The following is a 26718-nucleotide window of genomic DNA, read 5'->3' on the forward strand; positions in this document are numbered from 1 at the left end:
GCCACATGCACATTTGTTTGCAGGGCTCTGGCAGTGCTCCTCCTGTCCCTCCTTACACAAAGGCGGAGGTAGTGGTCCTGATGCTGGGTTGTTGCCCTCCTACAGCCTCCACCACATCTCCTGATGTACTGGCCTGTCTCCTGGTAGCGCCTCCATGCTCTGGACACTATGCTGACAGACACAGCAAACCTTCTTGCCACAGCTCGCATTGATGTCCCATCCTGGATGAGCTGCACTACCTGAGCCACTTGTGTGGGTTGTAGACTCCATCTCATGTTACTACTAGAGTGAAAGCACCGCCAGCATTTAAAAGTGACCAAACCATCAGCCAGAAAGCATAGGAATTGAGAAGTGGTCTGTGGTCACCACCTGCAGAGCCACTCCTTTATTGGGGATGTCTTGCTACCTGCCTATGCTTTCCACCTGTTGTCTATTCCATTTGCACAACAGCATGTGAAATTGATTGTCAATCAGTGTTGCTACCTAAGTGGACAGTTTGATTTCACAGAAGTGTGATTGACTTGGAGTTACATTGTGCTGTTTAAGTGTTCCCTTTATTTTTTTGAGCAGTGTATATTGCCTGCAACTGCTTTACTATATTAAATACATTTAGAAGTGTGTGTGTGAGAGAGAGGGGGGGGAGAGAGAGAGAGGGAGAGAGAAAGAAAGAAAGAAAGAAAGAAAGAAAGAAAGAAAGAAAGAAAGAAAGAAAGAAAGAAAGAAAGAAAGAAAGAAAAGGAGGGGGCCAGAAGAAACAACATTTGAAACAAAAGGAAGGAAATGATTGCTGCTATGTTTGACACTACACTTGCAATTGTCAAGGCTGTGCAGTCAAGTTCTACACAACTTTGTTAGAAACAGAAATGTTTCATTATCCTAGCAAGGGTTCCTAAAATCAGTGAAGCTGATGGCTGGCAGAAGCAATTTTCAACTTTAATTAATAGAAGACAGAGCTGCTATACATGAAGTTTGACTTTTAGTTGGCACCTTCAAACCGTTTTCAATTCTGCATCTTCCACTGATCAATACTGATCAATTCATGACACCAACACTGTGATGTCCCTCAAAACAGAGGATATATACTTTGTCTGAATTTTCATTTCCCTAAGTAACACATTTACTGGAAACATGGTATATTTATTTCAAACTTTAGTAAATCAGTTTTACCATCATTCGATTCCAGATAAGAGATAAACGTAAGAATATTATACAGTATATCCAAAAGAAAGCAGATTGTAACAGGAGATTCCAAAAGGTGTGTGTGTGTGTGTGTGTGTGTGTGTGTGTGTAGATGGATGGATGGGCTGGGTAAATGAAAGGACGGACAGACAGACAGATAATAGGTTTAAAGACTGAAATCAGAATGATGAAGGCTTACATTTTAAAAGAATAAAAATAATAATAAAAAACATAACTGGGCAAGACAACTAAATATACTTCAGAAATTGTATCTGGAAGATTTGTTTATTTGTGTCAGAAGCATCACAATTAAAATAAAATATAAAATACAAGATTAAAGTATGACAAGTTAAACAAATCCTGCCATGCTGCTATGAGGTCCTCAAGTGTACACTGATCAGGACACAAAGATATATATGTGTTGTTGTCTGTATGTCACCATAATTGCAAAGGGAAGAAGGCACTGGATAGGCCCATTTGTTCAGGGTGACTCTGGGTCTGGGGTACATGAAAAGGATCTCCCCAAAGAAAGTGTGCTGTTAACTCATTTGGACATCCACTGGCCAACAGTTTATAGTTGTTCAATCCTTTCAAAACAAAAGAATCTGAAGTGTAGTGAGGTGCTCATTTTCATCTGTGACACAATGTGTACCTGGAAGGTGACCAGCAACCAGTACTTGTCCTGTTGGATTTTGCACTAATTGTAATTTCCAAGTCAACTTCAAGAGCAGCCCCCTACAGTTGCAATAGTCCAATCAGCATGGTGATTAAATCATGAATGACTATCTAGAGGGCCTCCCAATCCAAGAACATGCATATTAATTAGAGCTTTGCAAAGGCCCTCATGCCATAGCTGTCACATGTTCTTCAAGCAAGAATTCTGAGTCTAAGAGTATCCCCAGATTGGACACCAATCTCATTCAACTCCATCCAAGATTATAGCTGGAAAGTCCACTCAGAGGGCCCAAACTGACAGCCATTCAGTTACATTACACTGCGAATCATTGGTTTTAAAAGCTTTGTTTGATGGATACTAATCCTGATTCAAAGATTGCTTAACTAAAGAGTAATTTAAAGCATCAGCAAAGGAAAAATTCTGGCAGCGTCATGGACACTTTTAGCTGAACTACATTGACATGTAAATTGCTTTGCATTGGAGGTAGAATCCAAGAAAAGCAATCTTATTGTAGCCACAAAAATGTGAGCTGTTATTCTCCAATTACATATATTTAATTGTTTCTGACAGTTCTTTTACTTGACATATGTGAGCCTTGAATTCTATGTGCACACAGAAATTGTATAGCTTTCAACCATTTCATTACTCCTTTAACTTAGGGAAAATGAATTATCAAAATGGTATTTTAGTATAGATACCTAAAAAGAATAAAATCCTGAGCATAATGCAACCTTTATATTGTGAATGATAACTTATTTAACCAAGGTGTGTTAAGTAATCATAGCTTACATGTTTTGCAAAGTTTGATACTAAAACCTGCAAGGCCAGAATGAAAGAGCTGTAGACCAGACAAACCTGTTATGAAAACACTGTGATATGTCACCTCTCATATTCTAAGAAAATAATAGCAAAAAGAGAGACAGAAAGAATCTAGGATTTAAACCCGGGTTGGCACACATATATATAGGTAGTCCTCAACTTTTGACTACAGTTGAGCCTGAAACGTCTGTTACTAAGTGAAACATTTGTTAAGTGAATTTTGGCCCATTTTTATGAGCTTTCTTGGCACAATTGTTAAATGAATCACTGCCGTTGTTAAGTTAGTAACATGGTTGTTAAAAGAATCTGGCTTCCCCATTGACTTCGCTTGTCAGACAGCCACAAATGTGATCACATGACCCCTGGACACAGCAACAGTCACAAATATGAATCAGTTTTCAAGCATCTGAATTTTGATCATGTGACCATGGGGATGCTGTAAGAGTCATAAGAGTGAAAAATGGTCCTAAGCCACTTTTTTCAGTGCTGTTGTAACTTAGAATGGTTGCTAAAGAAACTGTTTTAAGTCAAGGATTACCTGTACACACAAATACACATATTTATCTTCACACACACCCACACACACACACACACATTAATATTGGAAATCCTGTATTTTATAATCAACTGCATATATATAGCTTTTAGTTTATAATAAAGCTATTATTTAAATGGCAAAAATTACAAGTCAACATTTTGCAAAACAGCCCCACTAACAGAATTAGGACAGTGCATAACAGGCAAATAATCCTTAGCTGAAGAAAGACATTGCTACATATTATATTTCATTATTATTACTTTGAAACATTTCTTTTTTTATACTTCTATAGTTTGTTTTCATCATTCTGTATCCTGTAGCTGTTGTATATTATTTATTTCCTGTCTCCAAGTGGAATTTTTGATTCCTTATGGATATTTGAACAAGCCCTCACAAGATTCTTGGCAAAGTTTCTAATGTTTGTCACTGCTTTCTTCCTAGGGCTGAGAGAAAGTGACCAAGATCACCCAGCTGGCTTTGTGCCTAATGCAAAACTCAGCCTCCTGATTTCTATCTGATGCTGTAATGCCACTAAATTGGCTCCAGTTATTGCATAATATTTCAGCTAAAATGAAATGTAGTAATTCTGTCTGAAATTGTTACTGTTGTATTAGCTTTGTTATGATTTATATAGGTTTAAATGATTAAAAATATTTAAAAAGTAAATATGATCTCCATATTCATCTACAAAGTCATATTTGTAATTATTTTGTGATACTGCCATTTCTTATTAGAAATTAGTTAAAAATTAGTTCCCTGCACATATAAGGCAATTACCAACTAATAAATGGTTGGTATATTATCATATTCTCCTCAAAAACAAATTTATTTTGAAAAATGTTATGTGAATTTCATGTCCTGCCCAGCAATGTTCTGTAATGATATTTTCCTTCTAAAGGGTAGTTCATAACAGTACTTCTAGATGAGAATTAGATACTGGCTTTGCTATTTCTTTTTGTAAACATCCAACATTCAAACATGAAAAAGTTAAGAAAATCCAAATAGATAATTTGTTTTTACCATGAAATGTTATTTTTAAAATGTTGCTTTTTAATAAAATGTTCTTCAGATGAAATAATTTTATAGATAATATCTAGAGGTGAATGGCATATATTTACCAGTACCAATTATTTGAGTAGACAATTATGGCACAAGATTGTACTTTATAACTGCATTTTAAAGAGTAAGTTTTAAATTCTCCCAAATTGTCCAAGGATACAAAGGGTTTCGTTAATAATAGGAAGCATATTTCCTGGTCAACTATGGCAGTTGAAATATTTATGTAACTTGTTCACAAGTTGAAAAGTTGAAATAAAAATATTTAATCTCATGTTAAATGAAGGTTTAAGTGCTTTTTGATGTAGAAAAGTGGGATAAAAACGTTTTACATAAATAATTAATTTCATTAAAAAAACATATGCCAGTGGACTAAAGCTTCATAAAATCCATTTGTGAAGATTCTCTGATCTTGATTCAAAGTAAAAAGAAGCTGTCAGGAAATGTGTGCAGTGGCAGATAAGACAGACAGACCCTATTTTCCTCAGGACCCAAATTCTTCTCACACGCTACCGTTTCCTTTGACTTCCGAGGAAATTTGGCACTATTCAATAGAACTTACATAAGAAGCCTTCACCAAGTTAGAACTCTCTTTCTCTCTTACATAAATTCCATTCCTTTCACAGACACAATTGCCCTTTTCATGTGGCCATCCAGCTACACAGAAGGAAGACATTTGAGAGGACCTAAAACTGGGTTGCTTTTTGTATTTTTTCTTGGATTTTTAAATGCTCTATCTCTATTTTCTTCTGGAACCAAATGACATACTAAAAAGGATGTGGACTAATAAGTGCATTACTGGTACTTTCATAGGGTTCCTCTGCAGATTTACATGCTTCCTCTGGTAATTAAAACATCAAGCATTTCCCAGACATAAACCAAGACCCAACAATGTCTATTTGACCAATGAAAACTTTAGCAGGTTTATTACAATGATGCCTGGAATTGTTGCCATTCTCCTAACAAACTAGATTATTAGCTATCATTTGGGAATCTTCAAAGTTTCGTGAATTAGTTTGTGCACAAATGGAAGATGCATGGCAAGAAACAAGTGAAATACAACAACTATATATTTAATTTGCCCACGTCTACTACCATTTCTATGCTCATTGTATAGAACAGGTTCTTGCTGTCTAGTCTTATATAGTGGGCTCCAGAGTTCCTCATTAGTATAGTCAGTACAAAAATTCCTGGAAGTTAAGAAACACATTCAAAAAACCTGTTGTTGTGCATGTGCACCATTGAGTTAGTTTTTGATCCTGGAGATTGGCTGGAGAAGTCCCTATAGTTTTATTGTCTGAGAGATCATGACTGGCCCAAGGTTACCCAGATGGGTTTGTGTCTATGTGGCAGAAATAGGAACAAACTCCTCTTCTATTTGTACATATTTTACGCACAGAAAGATTCACACCAGGTCTATATACTTAAATATAGTACATTTAAGTATACTTCCATTCATTTATTGTATACGGGTAGAAAACAGTCAGAAAGGGGAAGGATTATGGGAGTAATGAAAAACAGTAGACTCATGGCATGGGAGGTAGACAACGAAGAAGCAGCTGGCCGACAATCAACTGGAGAGCAGGCCAGCAGCAGAAGAAAGAACTAGGCCCAACAGAAAGATTCCAGGCCTCTCAGGCCTCTCTAGAAGTACAACAGCCATGTGGGTGGGGCAGGTGCATGCATTTAAACATATGTGTTTTTGTATGCAGATTATATCATGTTGGCTATTTGCAGCAACTCCTAAATGGATTGCACGTTTCAACATGCCACTTGAACTGAAAATGAATGTATCAGAAACCAAGGCAGGTACATCTGAAAATGAATATATTTTTTAAAAATCAAGAGTTACGCTTTGAGTGGAGTGTCTAATTTCAAGTTACACATAAAAAATAAAGAACAGAGCAGGCAGATAAATTTCCACTCTGATCAAGAGATGGGTCTGAGTTTTATTTATGTGTAAATAAAAGTAAATAAATAAGTATGGTTCTTTGGTAGAAGAAGGGATACTATGCAGAGAAAATTTAAGATCTGCTGAGACTGGTACAATATAATGGGTAATAATCTCACATGAGAAATGGATGTCTGTCAAAAGAAGCAGAATGACTGTGATTATCAGCATGCTTCTGCTATTTTGTGGTTAAGAGAAACATAAAAACACTGCAGAATGCAGTGGGAATGAGGCATTTTAAAACTGTACATGGAAAACCAGAGCAGGTAGAATCAAGGCTGAGTAAGTATTGAATGAATGTGGATTAAGGTTTAAAGAGAGTGACTGGTTTGAAAAAAGAATAACTATGAAGGTACAGTAGGTTGGAGCAAATAAATCCCAAATATATAAAAGAAGAGTTCATTGAGGAACATCAATACTGAGCAAATCATGGTTGGATGGTGTTGATGAGAGCTTAAAAAAAACCCTTCAAAAATCAAAATAAATCTATAACGTCCAGGTAATTGTAGACTTACAACCATTTTTGTTTCGCAACCATTCAAAGTGACAATAATGCTGAAAAAAGTCATTTACAACTGGTCATGCTCTTATGACTGTTGCAGTAGTATCCTTACATTGATCACACCCTCATCAACATTCAGGCGCTTGGCCATGGGTATGTGTACATGACATTTTCAGGATCTCCAGGGATAATGTAGTCACCCTTCGTGAGCTTCCCAGCTGCCTTCCAAGAAGCAAAAACAATGGGGAAAGCCAGATTTGCTTAACAACCACTTGATTCACTTAACAATTGTGGCCAAAAAAAGGTCATAAAATAAGGTTGTCACTCATTTAACAACCCACCCTACTTAACAATGGACATTCTAGTCCCAATTATGTAATCATAAGTTGAAGAACACCTATAAACAATCAAGTATGGTTTGCAACAATATAAATTTATAGAACCATACAATGAACAATGTTGGTGTAAACTAGATTTAGCTAGCTTTTCCATCCTTTATTTAATCTCATGCTGTAATTTCTTTAGCTTGAACTTTCTTACTCGTTTTCTGCACTTCCCAAAACACTGCCTCCCCTCAACAGCTTGGCAGTTTGTGTGTGTACATACATATAAACATATATAATTGCAGTTTTCAGTTATTTTATTTAAAGATTAATATGTTTAACCTTTTTTAAATGCATGTCTTCTAAATAATTAAAGGCATTACACTGAATCTTAGTGATTACAAAGGAAACCAAGTGTTTCAAGCAAGATAAAACTACAAGAATAATTATACTGAGATATATATTCTGGAACAGGCAGAAAGCCCTTTTTATCCTTGAAATACTCTGGTCTCTGACTTCCTTCCTCCCAAAAGAGTAGCAACTCAAGGAGAAAATTGCATCCAAATGTGGCCAACATTTTGATGCAAGAAACAAAATTACAATCTTCTGGCCTCAAGTCTTTTCTAACTCTGCCACGCTGGAATTGCCTATTTCATGCAAACATATTTTTCTCTTCTATCATATAGAATGAAAAATAATCCATTTTAATCTCACCAATACAAAAGTGGGTATTACTTTCCTCAGACCAAATAGCCAAGTCTTATATAACGTCAACATTCTCTATTTTTCACAGATGCACAATAAGGACCAAGGAATTTAGGATTATCACCATAAAAGAAAACCTGCTGAACTCTATGCCAGAGGCCCAAAATCAAGCAATAGCTTTTCTATGTCCATAAATATATTCAAACTGACAGGAACCACCAAATCATCATTTTAGATAGGATAATGCAACAGAGCAGTACTGCAACGGTTTGTAAGACTGTCTATATATATATATATGTAGTCCTCAACTTGCAGCCATTTCTTTAATGATTGTTACAATGGCACTGAACCAGGGGTGGGATTCAAAATTTTTAACAACCGGTTCTGTAGGCGTGGCTTAGGTGTTAGGCGTGGCTTGGTGGTCATGTGACTGGGTGGACATGGCTTGGTGGTCATGTTATTGGCTGGGTGTGGCCAACTCAATATCACTCACATCGAGGCACCATCTTCTCACCTGGCCTCTCATGACTGTGGGGATGCTAGAACAGCCGTAAGTGTGAAAAATGATCATAAGTCACTTTTTTCAGTGCCATTGTAACTTTGAATGGTCACTCCACACAAGCAAAGTACCAGCAAACAAGGGGGAAAAAAATTCCAGAGACGTTCCAGAGACAAGAAGTCTAGTCCTGCTAAGAATGAGAAGCAGTTTCTATAAGCAACACCAGAACGTTTCCTTCCTGCCTTCCTTACAGGATTAGGCCAGTAATTTGTTCTAACAATCGGTTCTCCGAACTGCTTAGAATGTTAACAACTGTTCTAGCGAATAGGTGCAAACTGGTAGAATCCCACCCCTGCACTGGACAAAGGGACTCAGAATTGGTCCCTGAATAAACCAATGCAGTGTCCATATGGTCACATAATCAAAATGTGGGTGCTTGGCAGCCTGCCTGCACTTATGACTACAGAGGCACTTCAACTCTCTCCAGTTGCTTACCTCTCTCCCCCCCGCCCCTGATATATGCCCTTTTGGTCCCCAGCACTCCATGGCCCCTACCATTTTAGCTAACCTTCACTTTGGTCCTTTTGTTCCCACTGTTGAATAAGCATGACTAGCCTGCTCATTCAAGGAGCATGAAACTTTCTTCCCAAAGTCATGGACAATGGCTTTCTCATGGGACCAGGGGAATATGGCTTCATGTGGCCCTCCTGAAGAGGCAGGGTGGAAATGCCTTGTCAGCAGTGGGATCAAGACGACAGTGAAGGTTAGCTAGGGAAGCAGAGGCCTCAAAGCGCAAATGTCAGGTTCCAAGTAACAGCCCAGATGAAATCAAAACTCCAATGGTTGACAGCATAGTGGTGAGAGCAACTATGGCTGGGACTGGATTGGGACACTTCCTGTAAAGCTATGGCTTTGCATTGCGCTGTTGGGAGTTTCCCAGGGAGGGGGAAGAGATGGAATTAAGAGGTACTGGGGGAGGGGAATTGAAGGGGAGGCATTTCCTTATTTTGGAAGAACCAGATCTTGGTGATGGGACAGCTCACACCTGGTTTGGTTTAGATTGGGGTGGATTCTTGCTTAATGACAACAACAAGGAATATCAAAATTACCATTGCTAAGCAAAGCAGTCATGCAACATCATGCTTATGACCACATTGCTTGGAAACGGAAACGCTGTTCCAAGTGTGATTGTAAGTCAATGACTTCTTGCACAATGTGCAAAACTGAACTTGATGTGCTATAAATTCCTCAACAAGTTTCATGTGTTTCACTTTGTCAGGAAGGGCATGGTTCACTCTATGGCAACAAATGAGTTCAAATATCGCAAGACCTTCCCAATTGTCTCTTGTTCAAAGTATAGTAAAAGTGACATAGCATTATCTCTGTATGGGGAAGGGAAACTGTGAAACTGGGAAATATTTGCATATCCAAATATATACAGTGAATTCTGAGAAAACAGATGCTTTCCTAGGCCAAGTTCCAAACCTAGTCATAAAAAGGAGTTATTCTTCCTCTTGGACAACCCTAAGACTAGACGTTTTCATCTCTACTTTAAAATAATACTGCTTGAACCAAAAATCATGTTTATCATAACTATGTTTTTTAACCACCCAACTGCAAAAAATAGTGTGTGAAATTTGTTTCTTTATCTAAAGGAACCATAGTTTAGAGTTTTAAGAAGACACTAATTGTCGTCAATGCTTCATGTTCTTCATTTTGGACACAGTGGATAAGTGGATAAAATGGAGCAGTTTGTGTTCCAAGGGTGAGATAATAATGCTAGGATTGTTCCTGTTAAATGATCACCATGTATTATAATATCCACATCTGAAAGGAGCTTATGTCTCTTATGAAAACAGTACTACACCAGAGTAAAACAAGTATTGCTTCTCCTCTTTTATCTCTTACTTTTATGAAACTATCTTCAAGGTTATTGTCTTAAGATTCTCAATGGATGTATACTTCTATATTCTTACCAATATTAGGGTGCTTCAAAAGGCGACAGATTCTAGCTTCTCTCTCTAATTTCTGGTGATCTGTAAGAAATTAAAATATACATAGTTTTAGGGGAAAATATTTTTTGGATTTTAACGGAGGCAAAACAAATTATAATCTCTCCATACAATACATAATGCACTTCATATAATTTAAATTGCAACAATTCTGGATTCAAGATAGATGTTTTCCTGACAAAAACAAAACAGGAAATGATCATCACACCTAATCAAGTCAAAAATTGAAAGTATAAAATTTCACTTTCATATCCTGCTCAGTATTCATTATAAAACTGTGGTTTTCAGAGGTTAAAGAACTATTTTCCATGTTCTCCAGTTTCATTTTCCACTTCCCATTTGATTCTCTCCCTTCTTCTTTATTCTTCTTCCCTTTCCTGAGGGAGATATTTGAAAGTATAACCATGAGCAGAAAATATATGATACGAGCATAGGCTTTCACTATAACTGTGAACAACTTTAATGAAGAGACTTCCAATCAATAGATCGCATGAGGCTAGCAAAGGATATATAGGCCTGCTCTTTAAAAAAAAAAAACTTAACAGTGTATCATTAATAATTTTCAGAAATTATATTTTACAAAAATCATTGCCAATTTTAGAATTTCAGTAAATGATAACCATAATCAATGAGTGAAAAAGGAGAGAAATGTATTCTGAGAAGGCAGAGGAAGAGGTAGGTATAGTGTATCTGGGTGGCAAAAATCTAGATGCCCACTAGATGAGGTACAATCAATCAATCATAAAAATACATATAGGTTCATAAAGCTCTGATTGTTTTACAAAAATGTATAAAATTATAAAAATAAAATTTTATAAATTTTATAAAATTGTTTTATGTACCTAAAGCTGTGATTTATGTACATAAAGGTACACAAAGCTCCAGTTTTTGCCACCTAGATATGACTAACTTATTCATCTGCACTGTCTTAATCCAAACATCTCCTAGTTTACAGCTAGTCTTTGACTTGTAACCAAAATTTTCACTGCTAAGCAAGGCAGCTGTCAACTAAATTGTATCCCATTTTACGAGCTTTTTTGCCACAGTTGTTAATCATTGCAGTTGTTAAGTGACTCATGTAGTTGTTAAGTAAATCCAGCTTCCCCCATTGACTTCCAGTCAGCTGGAAGGTTACAAATCACATGATCTGGGACAGTGCAATTTTCATAGGTGAAAGGTGAATTTTCGTAGGTGTGAAAAGAAGTCATAAGTCACTTTTTTCAGTGCCGTTGAAAGTTCAAATAGTCACTAAATGAATAGTTGTAAGTCAAGACTATGTATATTTAAGGAAAAAAAGACTCCAAGTACATAACAAAACCCAGATTTAATTATGTTATCTCTTAATCTTTCACAAAAAAATATAACCTTGCTGTTAGAATTAGCACAAAGTACAAATAGAGATATACACAGAGATGTATACACAGAGATAGCTTTTCAAACAGTTTAATGAAATGGTCTATAAGTAGCACGTTTTCTTTTTTTTTTCTATTTTGCATCAATGTTTCTTCCTTCAAAAAAAGAAACAAAAAGAAAAAAAAGACTGTTTTTTTTTCCACTTTAAACAATGAGGTTAGGTAAGATTCAACCTGAGAAAACAGCATCCTGCTCATTTTAAATATTAATACTGTACCTCTAGCTTGACTTCAATGCATCCATTGGTTGCTAATTCAAAATCAACCCTTGCTCTCCACAAGCAAAAACAAATTAATGCTAGGCTTATCTACTTTGTGTTAGGAATGCTATAAAACACTGTCTTGAAGATTTTTCTGGATCTTCAAATATCAAATATTTAAAGGGTTTTTCTTGTTACAATAATGTCATATTGAGCTGGCCCTCAGTATACTATGATGATGATATATTATGATTAATCTGAATTGTATCAGAAGCCCTTGCCTTAGTATGTTTTGGAGGCACCATGCACTAGGATGTATTAAGGATCTCTGTGCCAACATGGATAAGGAAAGCATAATTAGTACGTATTTAATATTGATAATCATTTTTTCTAACAAAGTATAATTAAAATTAATAACTAAACATTAAAGCTTTTGAAGCAAAAAATGTTTGTATGCAGCAAGCTTGCATAGGCTGCTGAAATTGAGCCAATCTGGATCATAACCAAGCTGTATAGGAAGCCTCAAGGAGTGCTGTTATTACTAGCAATGGGGCAAATAATTTACAAGCCAATTATTTTATGAACTTTAATCTAATTTTCTGCATCTTTTAGAAGAGTTCATAATTTTGCTTGAGTTAATCTGCCACTAAGCAATCATTCAGTTTTAGTGGTAGGTAAAGCTTCTGAATGAGGTTTTCAGATGGCAGTGGAATATATAGTGATGGACTATAAGTCAAATTCTCATAGCTATGTGAGCCACGTATGGAAGTCAGGTCTTGTTATGTGCATAAATATTTGGTATAATAGAATATTTTAGAAACTTGTGACCCATGAGGCAAACAACAACAACAATACTGTACATTCTGATAAAATATCCTGCCAATCCTCCTAAAAAGTGGCCAGGTTTGCAGCTGAATTTTTAAGACAACTACTGTATATAATTGGGATAAATAAGGGCTGTGTAGGATTTGAATTCAAAGGAGAAGAGATGCTTTTGCACATAAAGGATGTGAGCATACCATCCTTCGGCAACTTCTTCAAGCAGTTGCATTTTTCCCTACGGGATCCTCTTCAATTGCTGTACAATTCCAAGAAAAGACACATTTGGCTCATACAAAGACCATGGTCCACCCCAAGAACATAAACCGATGTTGCAATGGCTAACAGGTTTGCCCTGAAAACTTTGAATATGTATTGATCTCATAATGAATCACTACTCATAGTGAATAGAAGAATTACCATATAAATTTGACATGGCTGAACACTTAAAGGAATAAATAAAATAAAATAACTTGTTTTTCTACTAACTTGTTTTTTCAATTAGTCTGGCTATCCATGATGAGCAAAACATTTTAACATCTGCATAATGGCATATATAAAAGACTAGTAAAACATTTAAATTTCTTATATAGAGTGCCTACTATATACTCTACAGTCAGTAAGTCTCTAAACAAATTAAAATGATGTTTACCCAGTCTAATTGACTTCACACCACACTTAATAATTTATCTCACTTGACCCAATGCCGATCATTAATGCCAAGCTGTTAAAATATTCCCTGATAATGAAAAGAAAAACAAAACAGGTATAATAGCAGAGAAAACACTCCAATTATTATCTGATTTTGCTGGTCTTTGACTATAATAAATATTTGATGATGATATCTGGAATAGGATAGTAAACAGTCGTATATCAGGAAGTAAATTTCTTTTTGGTTATTTTTACGCAGTCGATTAAAATTGGCATCTTTATATTAAAAAAACAAAGAACACTGCTATTTATGATGTTACAATGTGTCATCTGATCTTAATTTTAAATTTCAAGTTAATCTAAGCAAAAGCGCAACTCATTAGGTTAACACTTAATTTAAACAAATAAAAATATAAACTAAAAGCAGTCAGGAGAAGTTGAACTGCCCATTATCACAGGAAACAAGAGAAAGAAAATATTTCAACTAGGGAATCAAGCAAAGAATATGTAATGTAAAAAATATAACCCAGTTGCTTTTTGTAAAAGCACCTTTAAGACAATCATGCTCTGGATAACTCAGAATCTCCATAGACACTTAGCCTTATGAACCCACAGTCTATCACTTGAAACAGGCAGTAAGTGGCCTGATGACAATAGCTGGGCAAGGGCTGGCTAAGAGTTGATGCTAATACATGATGCAGCCAGTCCCTCAGCCAAGACAAAAAATTGGGACAGGTTATAGGACAGGGATCTTCTCTCTGAGTGTCTTCATACAACAGTTGAAATATTGACAGTATCTGCAAATAAGTATAACACTCATTGATTAAAAGGGGAATAGGACACCATGTAAATCTCTAATAGTTTTTCCTCTCTGTGTGTGGTGGAAGCAGAACTGTGGGGTAACAGAAAGAAAAAGCTCAGCCTTTTATTTTCTGCATGTTGATGGATGTTTCTACCACCCCCATACCTTCAATGGAAGAAAAATGGAAAATATATATTTGCTTAAATATGGAGGGAGGCTGAGGATACCAAATTTTGTGGATAGCAGATGGAGAACTTAGAAAACAAAATACATCTTCCCATTTTTTTGTGAAAAGAATTAGGACAATGTCTGTTATAGCCCATATTGGGCCTCTGATAATTTCTATTCCCTGCAATTGTCTTTTTAAAAAAAACCTGCCTTTTCATTTTCATTGAAAATAATATGATGCTATCCATTCAAGCAGCAACAGATTATATCACAAGCCACTATTTTTATTTAAAGTGTTGAGGCTATCATCCAGAGTTTATTTTGGACACGCTTAAGAATTAGTATGTATTCAAGGAAGTTTTCTAATTGTTTTTATTTGAATAGTACATCCAAGCAAAACATGCCAGACTGCAAACATTTCCGAAACTACCCTAATTTTTCTCTTTCAGAATCAAGGACATTTTATAGAACTGCTATTTTTCACAAGATGTGCATTTCCAAATCCAGACAATTCAAAAACAGCTTGCTTATTCTTGTCACATCGTACAAGACTTTCTGTCCAGGAAGCTGTTCAGTTCAAATAAGTTTGAAGAGAAAGAACACAAACCTTGGGCCCTATCCATCTAACATTCTCTAAAGCCAGGGCTAGTTTCTGGACTTTCCACAAGTAACTTACTTCCCCCAACCAAATCCTTTAGGAAGTATAATCTTCTCCAAGGGTAACATTTGAAATTACCTCCTTTATTCATGACTTTCTCTGGAGTGCTATCTGGTGTCCCCAAAAGAGGATCCTGTTCTAATATATCACAGACTCCAATGGCAAAAGTATTTATCTTCTTCAGCAGAGCCCAGCCTTCCTAATATTTCCTATTTTTACATACTTGTCAGGTAGCCATAATTGCCAAGACAACTCTCTCACAGAGATTACAAAAGTATAATGGATTCTTGTAGGCGATGCCACAAAAAGAGCCAATTATTTTTAAAGGCCTGTTGGATGATGAAAGGAAACTAAGCGAGGACACACAGTATGCCTGAAGTTATTTGTTTGCATGGGCACTGCCATTCCTCCAGTCTTTTGAATAAGATTAGGCAAAACACATTCAATTAATCTGACACACTTTGTAACGATTGGGGGCTAGATAAGGTGACCAAATATCTGAACAGGCAAGAGAGGACACGGACAATTGGAAAGGAGGACAAATGAGAAATAAAAGAGGACAGACTGTTGAACCATGTTGGCATCCATGACAAAAATTACAATGAAAAATTCCCAAAAATGCAAAAAAAAAAAAAAAAAAGGACATAGGCACCCATGTATATTGGTATTACCATTATCAGAAAGATTGGCTCTTCAGTTGAAGTAATGTGTTAGAACTGGTTAGGAGGCCAAAGTATATAATTGATTAAGATTTTGTCAATTTCAGACCATAGCACAAGCCCTTAGGAGGGTACTAATCAAATAATGAAAGCCGCAAAGCTGAGCTTGTTCATATATGGTTAACACTTATTAAGGAAGATCTGCAACTTGGAGAAAAGCTGCTCAAAGAGATACCCAAAAGACAGATAGTATTTAACTTGAAAGCTATGCTTGCCAGATGGAGCTCATCAAGATAAAACATCATAGCCTCCTTTCACTGGACATCTGGTGACCCTAGTGATAGGGTAATTGGGAAACTATATCTGGAGATTGCTCATACCTTACAGGTTTCATTTTCTTTTTAAAAAAAGTAATATTCTAATTTATATTCATATGCTCTTAAAACAGGAATGAAAAATGGTATTGAAGTCACAAGCTCTTAAATGTTCTACTTATTTAAAGCATTTATATAGCTTTCTGTCTTATAACCAACTCCAGGCAATCAAAAGAGTACCATAAAATACTTGTACCTTTTTACTATTCATGGTAGTCCTAAGGGCTACTGATAACATCATTGTTTGAGTACTTTTATGGTATTCTGGTTTGGGAAATAAGAACCTGTGAGAAGATAAAATGTGATGTGTGCTTTACTACTGCCTACTATGATTCCAGCATTTATTCACTTTCTTTCATGAACTGAGGACAAATTTCTCAAAGTAGGAATTTTTACTATCCACCTTGGTCCCCCTATGATTAGAATACTAATTTCCGCGGAGTTCTAATCTTTGTGAAGGTCTACAATGATTACACAAGAAATTTGGCTACTTAATTTTAAACTCATTGTGGCAATGTGGACAGTAGTCATTTTTTTCAACAGCGAATGCAATATTAATAGTCATCCTATGAATTAATATCTAGCTAACAATGTATCCACTCATATCTTATTTTATGTTCATAATACTCTTACCAAAGTTATCCTTTTGCTTCTTTTTAATTACTACTTTAATTATAAATTACAGTTGAATTAGCTTTCAACTTAATTCAACATCTTCATATTCCCGTTCTAAAGGAAGATACAGATTCTAATTAAAAAACGCTAATGTAATTTTCAATTCCAGAAATATCTATGAAAAAAAAATGATTCTAAAAATAAGATTTGCATAAATGAAAACCTCTGTAATTACACAAACACACATACATGCAATTTTGCATGGTATATAGTATCATAATTGAGAAATTTTTTGTCAACTTTTGACTGGTACTAGTTGCTAAAGCTATAGCTCATTTCAATTTAATCTTTAAAAGAAGATGAAATTCTTAATAAACTTTTGGTTGTTACAACTATCACTTAATATATTTTAATATATGAATATTTATTGTTTAGGTAAATAGGAAAATAAAAATGGAGAACTGTTGTAGGCAACAGAAAAACAAGAAATGCTTAGAGTTGCCTTGGCAGAAAAAAAATCCGTATCTCGGCAGTGTATCTAGAGGCTATGTGGTTATAATAGGAGCATTCTGGAACTTACCTACATATTAATGACTTGAGATCTGATACACAACACTGAATCGGGAATGAAGGAAGGAAAAAGGAAAAAGGAAGATGGAAGGAAAGGAAGAGTTATGTAAGGAAAAATTTCCTACAATTCACATTTTTCTCATTAGAATGTGAGTCTTAACCAATACAGATAGTACTCGAGCTATGAACACAACTGAGTCCAAAAATTTCTGTTGCTAAGTGAAACATTTGTTAAGTGAGTCCCATTTTATGATTTTTTTGCCACAGTTAAGGGAATCATTGCATTTGTTAAGTTAAGATTACTGAAATATCCTGTACTTCTCTTGACATACAGTTAAAAAAAGGATCTCGCTGTAGTTATTGGCCATCAAATTCTTTTCACATTTTTTACATCATCCTTGGATTGATTCTGTAAGCATGCCAAAGGTATATAGAAAGCAGCAACCTTTGGAGTTCACATCTAAGTAAATTCTAAGGCTTCTTTGGAGAAATGAAAATTAGTGATCATTATGTCCTTATTATTTATTAAAAGTTTCCATTATAGTAAATTTATTATGTATACTTCAGAGCAAAAGAAACAACCAAGAAAGTAAAGGGGATGAGGTAGGAAAAGTATAATTAGACAAGCAGGCTCATTGCTAAGTTTTCCATGGTTTAATAATAACTAGCTGAGATGTGAATGAGTCGCTGGCTCTAGGTGACCCAAAATATTATCTTGATAATCTTGTCAATCAATGGTTTTTATGAAGTAACCTTTCCAAAACTAACTTTGCAGAAAACAGTATTCATTGCCTGTAGGTAACAATTAATATTAACTGCATTTTTAAATTCATATTGTTTTTTTTTCATGAAGGCAGTTTGAAAAAAAGCATTTTGCCCTTGTCTTTTTTTTTTTTAAAGAATTTTTATTTTTTAAGACATACACCTACAAAACATAAAACTATCTTTCATTTTATATACATACAGTGTGTCAGTTGGTTACAAATTTTTTGTGATATCCTTTTGTAGTCATTACTCACAGTTTATATCAATTTTCACATTGTCAAACTAATATATTTTTATATATTTATCAGTTATTAATCATCCATGACTAAACTATTTATTCCATCATTTTATATGAGATATTCCAAATCTTATCTTAAAATTTATGTTATACTTTCAACCAATAGTTATATATGTCTATATTATGTTTTATATCAATCTATTAAATTTCTATCACAAAATTATCTAGTCTATTAGATTACCATGTCTTTTTGTCCAACCATTGATAAAATAAATCCCATATCATATAAAATTGTTTATCTTCTTGTTCTCTAATTTCAAATGTCAATTTACTCATTTCAGCACAGTCCAGAATTTTCTTAATAACTTCCTCCTGCATAGGTATTTTATCATTTTTCCAATTCTTAGCAAATACAATCCTAGCCACTGTTAAAACATTTATAATCAAATATTTCAGCTCTTTGTTATATATTTCCTGTATAATTCCCAATAAAAAGATCTCTGGTTTAAAGTCTATATGTTGTTTTATCATTTTTTTCCAACCATGTGTGGATTTTAGTCCAATATTTTTTTGCATCCGAGCATGTCTACCACATATGGTAATATGAACCAGGTATCTGATGACATTTCCACCATTTATCCAATTTATTCTTAAACATTCTCGCAAGTCTCGTCGGGGGTAAATGCCACCTGTAAAACATTTTATACAAATTTTCTTTATGTGCAGTTGACATTGTCGTTTGATCATTTTGAGACCACAATTTTTGCCATTTTTCTAAATCAATCCCATATCCAAAATTTTCTCGCCAAGCGATCGTTGTTTCTTTAACTTGTTCCTCCTCCAATTTAAATTCTAATAAGTGTCCATAAAGTTTTTTAATTACCTTTTCATCAGTACCCATCAAAATCTTATCTAAATCAGTCAACTTATCATAAATACCTTCTGTTTTAACATCTTTGTCAAATCTAGATTGTATTTGCAAATATGAAAACCAGTTCATTTTTACACCTTGTTCTTCCAACGCTTGCATAGATTTAAGTTCACCCTTTTCATTCAGTATCTCACCATATCTAACTGTTTGTTCCTTTTTATATATTATTGGATAAGAAAAAGTTTCAATGGTAGATATCCATAATGGGATTTTTAAATAGTATTGTCTTTTTATCTTCTCCCAATTCAAAAACAATGCTTCTCAGATGTAATGTCTTCTAAAATACCCCTGTGTTTTAGTGCCCTTGTACCAAAGGAAGGCATGCCATCCCAACATCAAGTCATGCCCTTCCAAGGAGTCTACTGTTCCTTAATGTTATCCGTTCCTTTATCCACATCAGATTTGTCAAGTTTGTCCTTATCTTCTTATGGGATCTCCCTCCCGCACAAAAATTCCTAGATTAGACTCTATCTTTAGTCCAATGGTCTCCATTCATCAAGGATCCAACTCTTCCATTTAATTTTTCATGATTACATCAGACAATGTATCTTCCAATGAAGTTGAGAACAGCCTGGGAAATATAATTTTCTCCTTTCCCCACATATTTATAGATAGGTTTACAAAATTATGAATCTGTATTGCTGGAAGAGACAAAGGAGGATAACGATTTTAAAAAATATTAAAGATAATTGAGGAAAGAAAATCATTATAACTAGAATGGAAATGTTGCAGAATGATGTTGCATTCCTAGCCCTTTGTTTGTTTAATGTAGAATTCTCAGCCCTGGGCTGCAAAAATCCAGACAATGATTCGATGGAAGCAAAGAGACATACTATCTTATTTGTTGTCATTTAATAGTCACCCAAATTTTTACAACTAAGATTATAATCGTACTTTATGAAAGGGAAAAGATAATGTTTCCCAAAATAAAATTAAGTTTCATTTAACTTACAAGAGCCTGAAATACGCCTTCAATTCGGGTGGAGCAATTCAGAAATGTAAAGGCAAGGCAGTTAACTCAAGGCTCGTTCCACAACACAGAAGCCACAGCATTTATCTCAAGCCAATGCTATCCTAAAGTATTTTGATGGCAGGGGGTAGACTCAAGTAAGGCTCAGTAACATACCACCTAACCAGTCATCTGGCTTATTTTTTAAAGAATTTTTAAGGTAAAGCATAAAATGTATACATATCCCTTTGGCTACTCATTTAAAACTTTAAATATCTCCCAAAAAAGGTGCTAAAGTGGGAGGAAAGCATCAGGACACTCATTTCATATATACAAATGGGCCAAAAGGTCAAGACAGCTTGTTTTCAACTTTCATATAAGGAAATAGATCCAATTTTCTTCAAGCTTGATTAAACAAACTTCATTTTTCACTATTGGGCCATTTCCTATCTCATGTCTTAAGTTACAAAGAATACCAATGATTTCTTTGGACCAGAGAATGCAACAAGAATGCTAAGGAAAGATTGGGTGAATAAGAGGCAACATAATTTTTAGAATTAAGACCTAATCATATGTCAAGAGGTACAGACTTCTTTCAGCACTAATGCAAACACAATGTGGACAAACATTCATTCATATCAGGTATTAGAATAAAAACAAGACCTATTTAAATCATCTTTGTCTCCTTTTTGACATCAGACCTCATCCTCAAAGAGTTCCATTGAGAAGTAAAGCTCACAGCTTATAAATGGTGAGTCATGTTTGAAACTTGGCTCTGTTGCTTTTTTTGTTGCCTAAATATTCCAACCTTCTAAATTTTGGCCAGTGACATTTCAGTATACACAAGAAATGAGTCAGAAATACAAAGTGGGTTCCAAAAACAGCATACAAGGGACACTGAGATGACTAAAGAAAAATAATTTCCCTTTTCTTTGTGAGTTTGGTACAGTAAATAATCTACATTTAGGTATAAAATGAATGCTGTATAATGCCATTATAATATTATAAATGCCTGTTGAAACTACCAGAATTTCAGCCTAAGTACCATTCCTAAGGAATAGGTTCTATAAAATGCTAGTAAATGCTAGTAAATTACATTGGGATTACATTGTGGGAGATAGACTGGCACCTCCAGATGTTTTAAATGATAATTTCCATAAATACCAGGCATTAGGTCTATTGATCTGATTATAGGAAGCTATAAAACATCTGGTGAGCACCAAGTGGAACTATATCTTCCATCATCTTTTGGAAAATGCCAAGCCCATCATTTCTTTAAACTTTATTTACAACTGAATTTCAAAGCCATTAAATTTATTGAGCTTAGACAAAGCTACCGAATCATAAATAAAATAAAAGGAACAGATAGGATTTATACTGAATCTGAAGTTTTCCCCCCACTACACTTCTAAATAGCCTGAAGGAAAATAGAATTAAGCTTCATTTTCACAAAACTTGTGAAAACAGGCCCTATGGTCCCAAGTACAGAAAAACTAAAGATGGTTAACCTTTTATCTCACAAAAATGGGACTCATTTTCTTCTTCTTAGATGCAAGTTGATTGAGCTAAATTCCTGCTTGAAGCTTCTTCTAATTATTATTGATTTTTTTAAGGTTACCAGGGTCAGAGCAAAATTGCAGACATACTTTTTAAAAAATATTTTGACTTCCTATCCCCTAAGTCTTTTGGAAGAAATTCTCTGCTTAATCAAAATCCTCTTAGACTTCAGTTAACTCACGGTGAAGGAGGGCAACCTACAATCCAAAGGAAAAACGTGATAATCATTACTAATAACTAAGGCTTCAGATTTTAAACGTGTGGAAACAGTTTAAACATCTGTCTCCAACTGCCTGCATTTTTTTCCAGGGATTGCTTGGCTGTGCCATTTAACACAATCTTGGGGAAAGATGCATTTGGTCTTAAAGAATTGCAGGCAGGTTCTACATAACACTCCTACTTATAATATATTGTGTTGTAGCTTCCTTCTGATGAAATCTCTTGTCACAATTAACAGCTCACAGTAACTTCGTGACTGTTTTTTCTGCCTATTTCTTCCCCCTATATATTCTTACAATATGCTTTGGAGGATTTGAGGCCCTTCAGGGCAGATTTTCAAAGTATGTTGAGGAAATTTCAGGAGGTAAAGGAAGATGCCTGGTTTGGATGACACAATAATTCTGTGGCACAAATATTTCTTTTGGATTTCACTCTTTATATTGATTTTGTCCTGCTTTTTCTTTAGAGATTATAGTGTTAATATTTTTAGCTAGTCTTTGTTTATGCAAGTTGTGCCATAGTTTAAGCACTGATTTTGTAGCTAGTTTTAAAAGTATCTTAGTATTTATGAGGTGACCGCAGAAAACAACTGAATCCACCAAAATGGTAAAAGTTATAGGATTTCTTTTAATGGTCAGTACATTAAAACCAGTAACAGCTTTTCTGTAATGTTTCCCCATCAATTTGCAACCTAGGAAGGAGGGGAGAGAAACAAATTTACTATCTAAATATATGGAAATATTCTTTGGAAGGAAAATGTTGCAGTCAGTTAACCAGTTAAAAAGAACACCATGCTATTGTACAGTACTTGAAAAAACACCATGCTCTTGTACAGTACTTGAAATAATTTAACTTGGAAAACATACTAGAAAACACTCGTATGGGCAAAAATATACTTCCTTATGAAAAATAACAGATGAAAAATTCTATTGGAAAAAAAATCAAGGAAAACGTGGAAGGAAAATGGATCATCCTGATGAATTCAGCCAAATTTAATTGCTTAGGATTCACATTGTGCATTTTGTAAGGACACACATGGCTTCCAAATCCCATTTATGCGGCCTCCAAAGCCACCTTGGTCTGTAACTGCCAAAAACCAGTAATATGTTATCCCATTAGTCTAAAATGAAAACAAACATACAAATATAATAGTAACACAGCTTAAAAACTTTTTAAAAACAAAGAAAAAAGCTCACAAATTGCCTCTAAAACAAAAGAAGGTATACAGAAAATCTTGGAGCACATTGTGTAGCATTGCCTTATAAATTTTGCAAATCGAAACATTAAGTATGGTCCCTGGCACCAAAAGGAGCCCATGTACATTAGGGGGTCTGGGTAATGATCAGAAATATCTCTAAAGAAAAATAATGCTGATGGCTGGTTTGTTTTCCTTTGTAGATTCCCCCCAGCTTCTTCACAGCACAAAGCTTGCAAAAAACCAAGAGAAATGTCAGTGTGTCATCTATGGACTCTTTATTGGAGTCTTGGGACCTATTACATTTCAGCCTATCAGGGGAAAATTATAAGAAGGCAATAAACAGAACTGTGGACTTTGTTTCCGTTTTTCCCCTTAAGAAATATTTCCACATAAGAACTGCAAAACTCTATTTTATGTTGGCTGGAGTCCTTATCCAGAGTGAATTACTATGGAGCTTGAAATACGGTAGTTACAGATCCATTTGTATGGAACTAAGCCTAACTAGGAAACCAGTGCAGAGCATCGCAATAAGTTAGAGTGACTAAACATTAACAAAACAAATCCAACAAAGTGCTGGTATTTTTACAATATGAAGAATGAAAATTCAGAAAGGGGCTTTTAGAAAAACACACATCCAGCAGTTTTTACATCTTTTAATGGCTGTGCTACTACCTGCTCTCTCTTTACTGATAATCAAGGGGGCGGGTTGGATATCCTGAAGTAAAAACACCACGGTGGTGAATATGGTCCTGCTATCTTTCCAAATTAATGGTGTACGCTATTTATTTATTTTTCTTATTTCTAAATAGCACATCTCCCTCAAAGAGGGGCTCTGGGTGGTGTATGATATAATATAACCAATAAACAAAACAGTATATGAAAAATAACAATTAAAATTAGGGTTCAAAATTTTAAAATTATAGAATAATTAAACATTAAAAGGGGGAAAATCCTAAATGGCCATTTAACATTAGATTATTACAGTTGGGGGAGGATCAAGGGATTAGCCAGCCCTATGGTTGCGTGGACCTCTGTGCCCCCCCATGCAAGGCCGCAGAGCCAAGTTCTGATCCTTTGTGGGAGGCCAAGAGATTGGGGGCTTATTACCTTCCTGCTGCCCAACCAATCTAAATTCCCAATATCAAAAGTATTCCCATCTCTCTTCCTATAAAAATTTATTGGAAATTGATGTCAGCCTTTATAAATGAGCAATAATTTGATCTAACTTTATGCCTCTTCTCATTTCTTTGCCCTGGACACATGTAAATTAACTTCTTCAGTTTGCTCTTCCAAAGTAAACTAACCTTTTCCCAATAACAGATAATCAGAGTTAGAAGGGACCTTGTAGGTCATCTAGTCCAACCCCCGCCCAAGCGGGAGACCCTATACCATTTCTGACAAATGGCAGTCCAATCTTTTCTTGAAAGTCTGCTATATAGAACATAACAGCCTCTATTTAAAATTGTGGCTCTGATATTCAAAGCAGGATGGGTGTCCAACCCATCCCTTTCCCAGAAAATGTAGAGTATAAAACAATGGAAGCGAAGAAGCTTGCTCAGTCATTCTGCATCTATGGAAACTTCAATTAATTCCATTCGAGATTAGATTCCTGGTTCATCTTAAAGAAGGAAAAGAACACCAATTTCTCTTTAAGAAAACAATCCATTTTTGTAAAAGTGAAGGTAGCTTTTCATAGGCCCCAATTGCTTGCAAGCATGCAGATGACAGACAGAAAGATAAAATCACAGAATAAAATCACTGGATGATAAGATAATTGCATTTTAAATGACATTTTCAAGATATCACATTGCCTGATTCAAGCAAAATTTAAGCTTAGCTTCTAAAATTTTAAAATAAAGTGAATATATATTTTATGAAGTCTTTTCCATGGATTGCCAAAACAGCATCTGTACAGGTTTTATATGTCTGGTTAATGATTATCTCTTAATGTTTGATGTTATGAAATGAATTCAGATAATGTCTATTCTGCATCTATATGTAGATATTCCTCATTCAATTCTAATAACGGGAAGCTTTTTGCTGCATTAATTTTGTATTAAAGACAGCACTCCAAAATTCTGTTTCTAAGTATCTGCAATGTAATAAAAATATTATAATCAAATTGAATAGAAAATAATTCTTCTATCATGCAGTAAGGTATTTCATTATTTTTTCCTCCTAGATTTCAATACTAATGGGGATTTTTAATAGACTATATTTACATGTCTAACATATAACACTAATTAGGAGATACACACATTAGGCAAAAGCTAAAGAATAGAAGCATATGTGTTGCACACTGAAAGCAATTAGTAAGTAGTTGAAATGTTTTCTGGTATCATTTTTAAAAAGAGAATTACACTGTTGTTATTATATTTATCAATACAGGTAGATCTCAACTTAAGACAGCTGAGCCCAACATTTCTGCTGCTAAGAAACATTTGTTAAATGAATTTGTCCCATTTTACAACTTTTTTCAACAGTTGCTAAGTGAATCACTGAAGTTAAGTTAGTAACATAGTTATTAAGTGAATCTGGCTTCTTCATTGACTTTACTTGTCAGAAGGTTCATTCTTTACTACATGAATTCTTCTTTCAGGGAATCATGAGAGTTTATGTTACTATTCAACTTTTGACTTAACATTTTAGCTTTGAAAGCTCAAACCAAGTAAAACCAAGGCCTCTGATAAACATCTAATTAAGGGAAATTAATTAAAATTATTGATTTCATGGATTTCAAACAGGAAATGTCACCTTTAATCACTGCTCCCAAGGACTATGGACATAATTTGAAATTATTTTCTGTTGATGATATCCAGCACACTCAGAATATCTGAGAGGTCAATGGCTTGAGTGTCACTAATTAATATAAGGAAGGAACAAAGCATTGCAGCCATGGGTGAGAATTGTAGAAATACTCATTATTACATTGTGTACTGTATTCCTTAATATCATCTATAGCATTTAACATAAATAAGACTAAATCTCTTCATATTACTGCATTTTTGTATGCTTACATGCTTTGGTGGGTACGTTTTTTGGGGGGAATTAGCATAATTTAAAAAAAGTTTTTAGGCACTTTGCAATGTGGGTAAATAAGGGAAACATCACAAAAAGTTGTTTTAAATAAAATGAGCTTGCAATTTTGCAACAAAGAAAGTATGCAAGTACCTCTTTGTGCTTTAAGTCTATACCTAAACATGCACTGACATATCTTTCAAAAAGATTTTTGGGAATCCAGGAAAAGTGATAACCTTCTATTAAGCCTTAAAGGCAATTGGAGTCATGTTCCTTTAAGTTAATGCTGACTTCTGGTGACCACCTGGAAAAGTCCCTTCAGTTTTCTTGAACAAATTTCAGAAATGGTTTTCCACTGCCTACTTTCTATGGCTGAGAGAGAGCAACTAAACTAAGGTCACCCAGCTGGCTTTGAGACTAAGGCAGAACTAGAACTCATGGTGTCCCCATTTCTAGCTAGACACTTTAACTGCAGCAAACTGATCTACTACCCAATGAAATATCCAACTCTCTTAAAAGTATCTGCTGACTGTATTTCCAAAATAAATCTGTCTTTAATTTTTCTTTTTTTTAAGAATAGTCCCTGTTTAAATAAAAGCTTCCTGATAACCTTGCAAACAGATAGCTTATATTCCAATACATAAATTGGAAAATA

The 26718-nt window shown here is 34.8% G+C and overlaps 1 protein-coding gene across 15 annotated transcripts in view; it reads right to left on the reverse strand.

The window, feature by feature from the left end:
• Window positions 1-26718, reverse strand: part of CAMK2D (calcium/calmodulin dependent protein kinase II delta) — a 137287-nt gene that overhangs the window by 66730 nt on the left and 43839 nt on the right. For all 15 annotated transcript variants that reach the window (XM_026698173.2, XM_087935994.1, XM_087935992.1 and 12 more), the window contains exon 3: window positions 10225-10284. In XM_026698173.2, the coding sequence (XP_026553958.1) occupies window positions 10225-10284 (60 nt within the window). The remainder of the gene's footprint in view (window positions 1-10224; window positions 10285-26718) is intronic.

This window comes from Pseudonaja textilis, chromosome 6, assembly GCF_049901715.1.
Source record: "Pseudonaja textilis isolate UNSWEBS1 chromosome 6, rPseTex1.2, whole genome shotgun sequence".
NCBI classification, from domain to species: domain Eukaryota; kingdom Metazoa; phylum Chordata; class Lepidosauria; order Squamata; family Elapidae; genus Pseudonaja; species Pseudonaja textilis.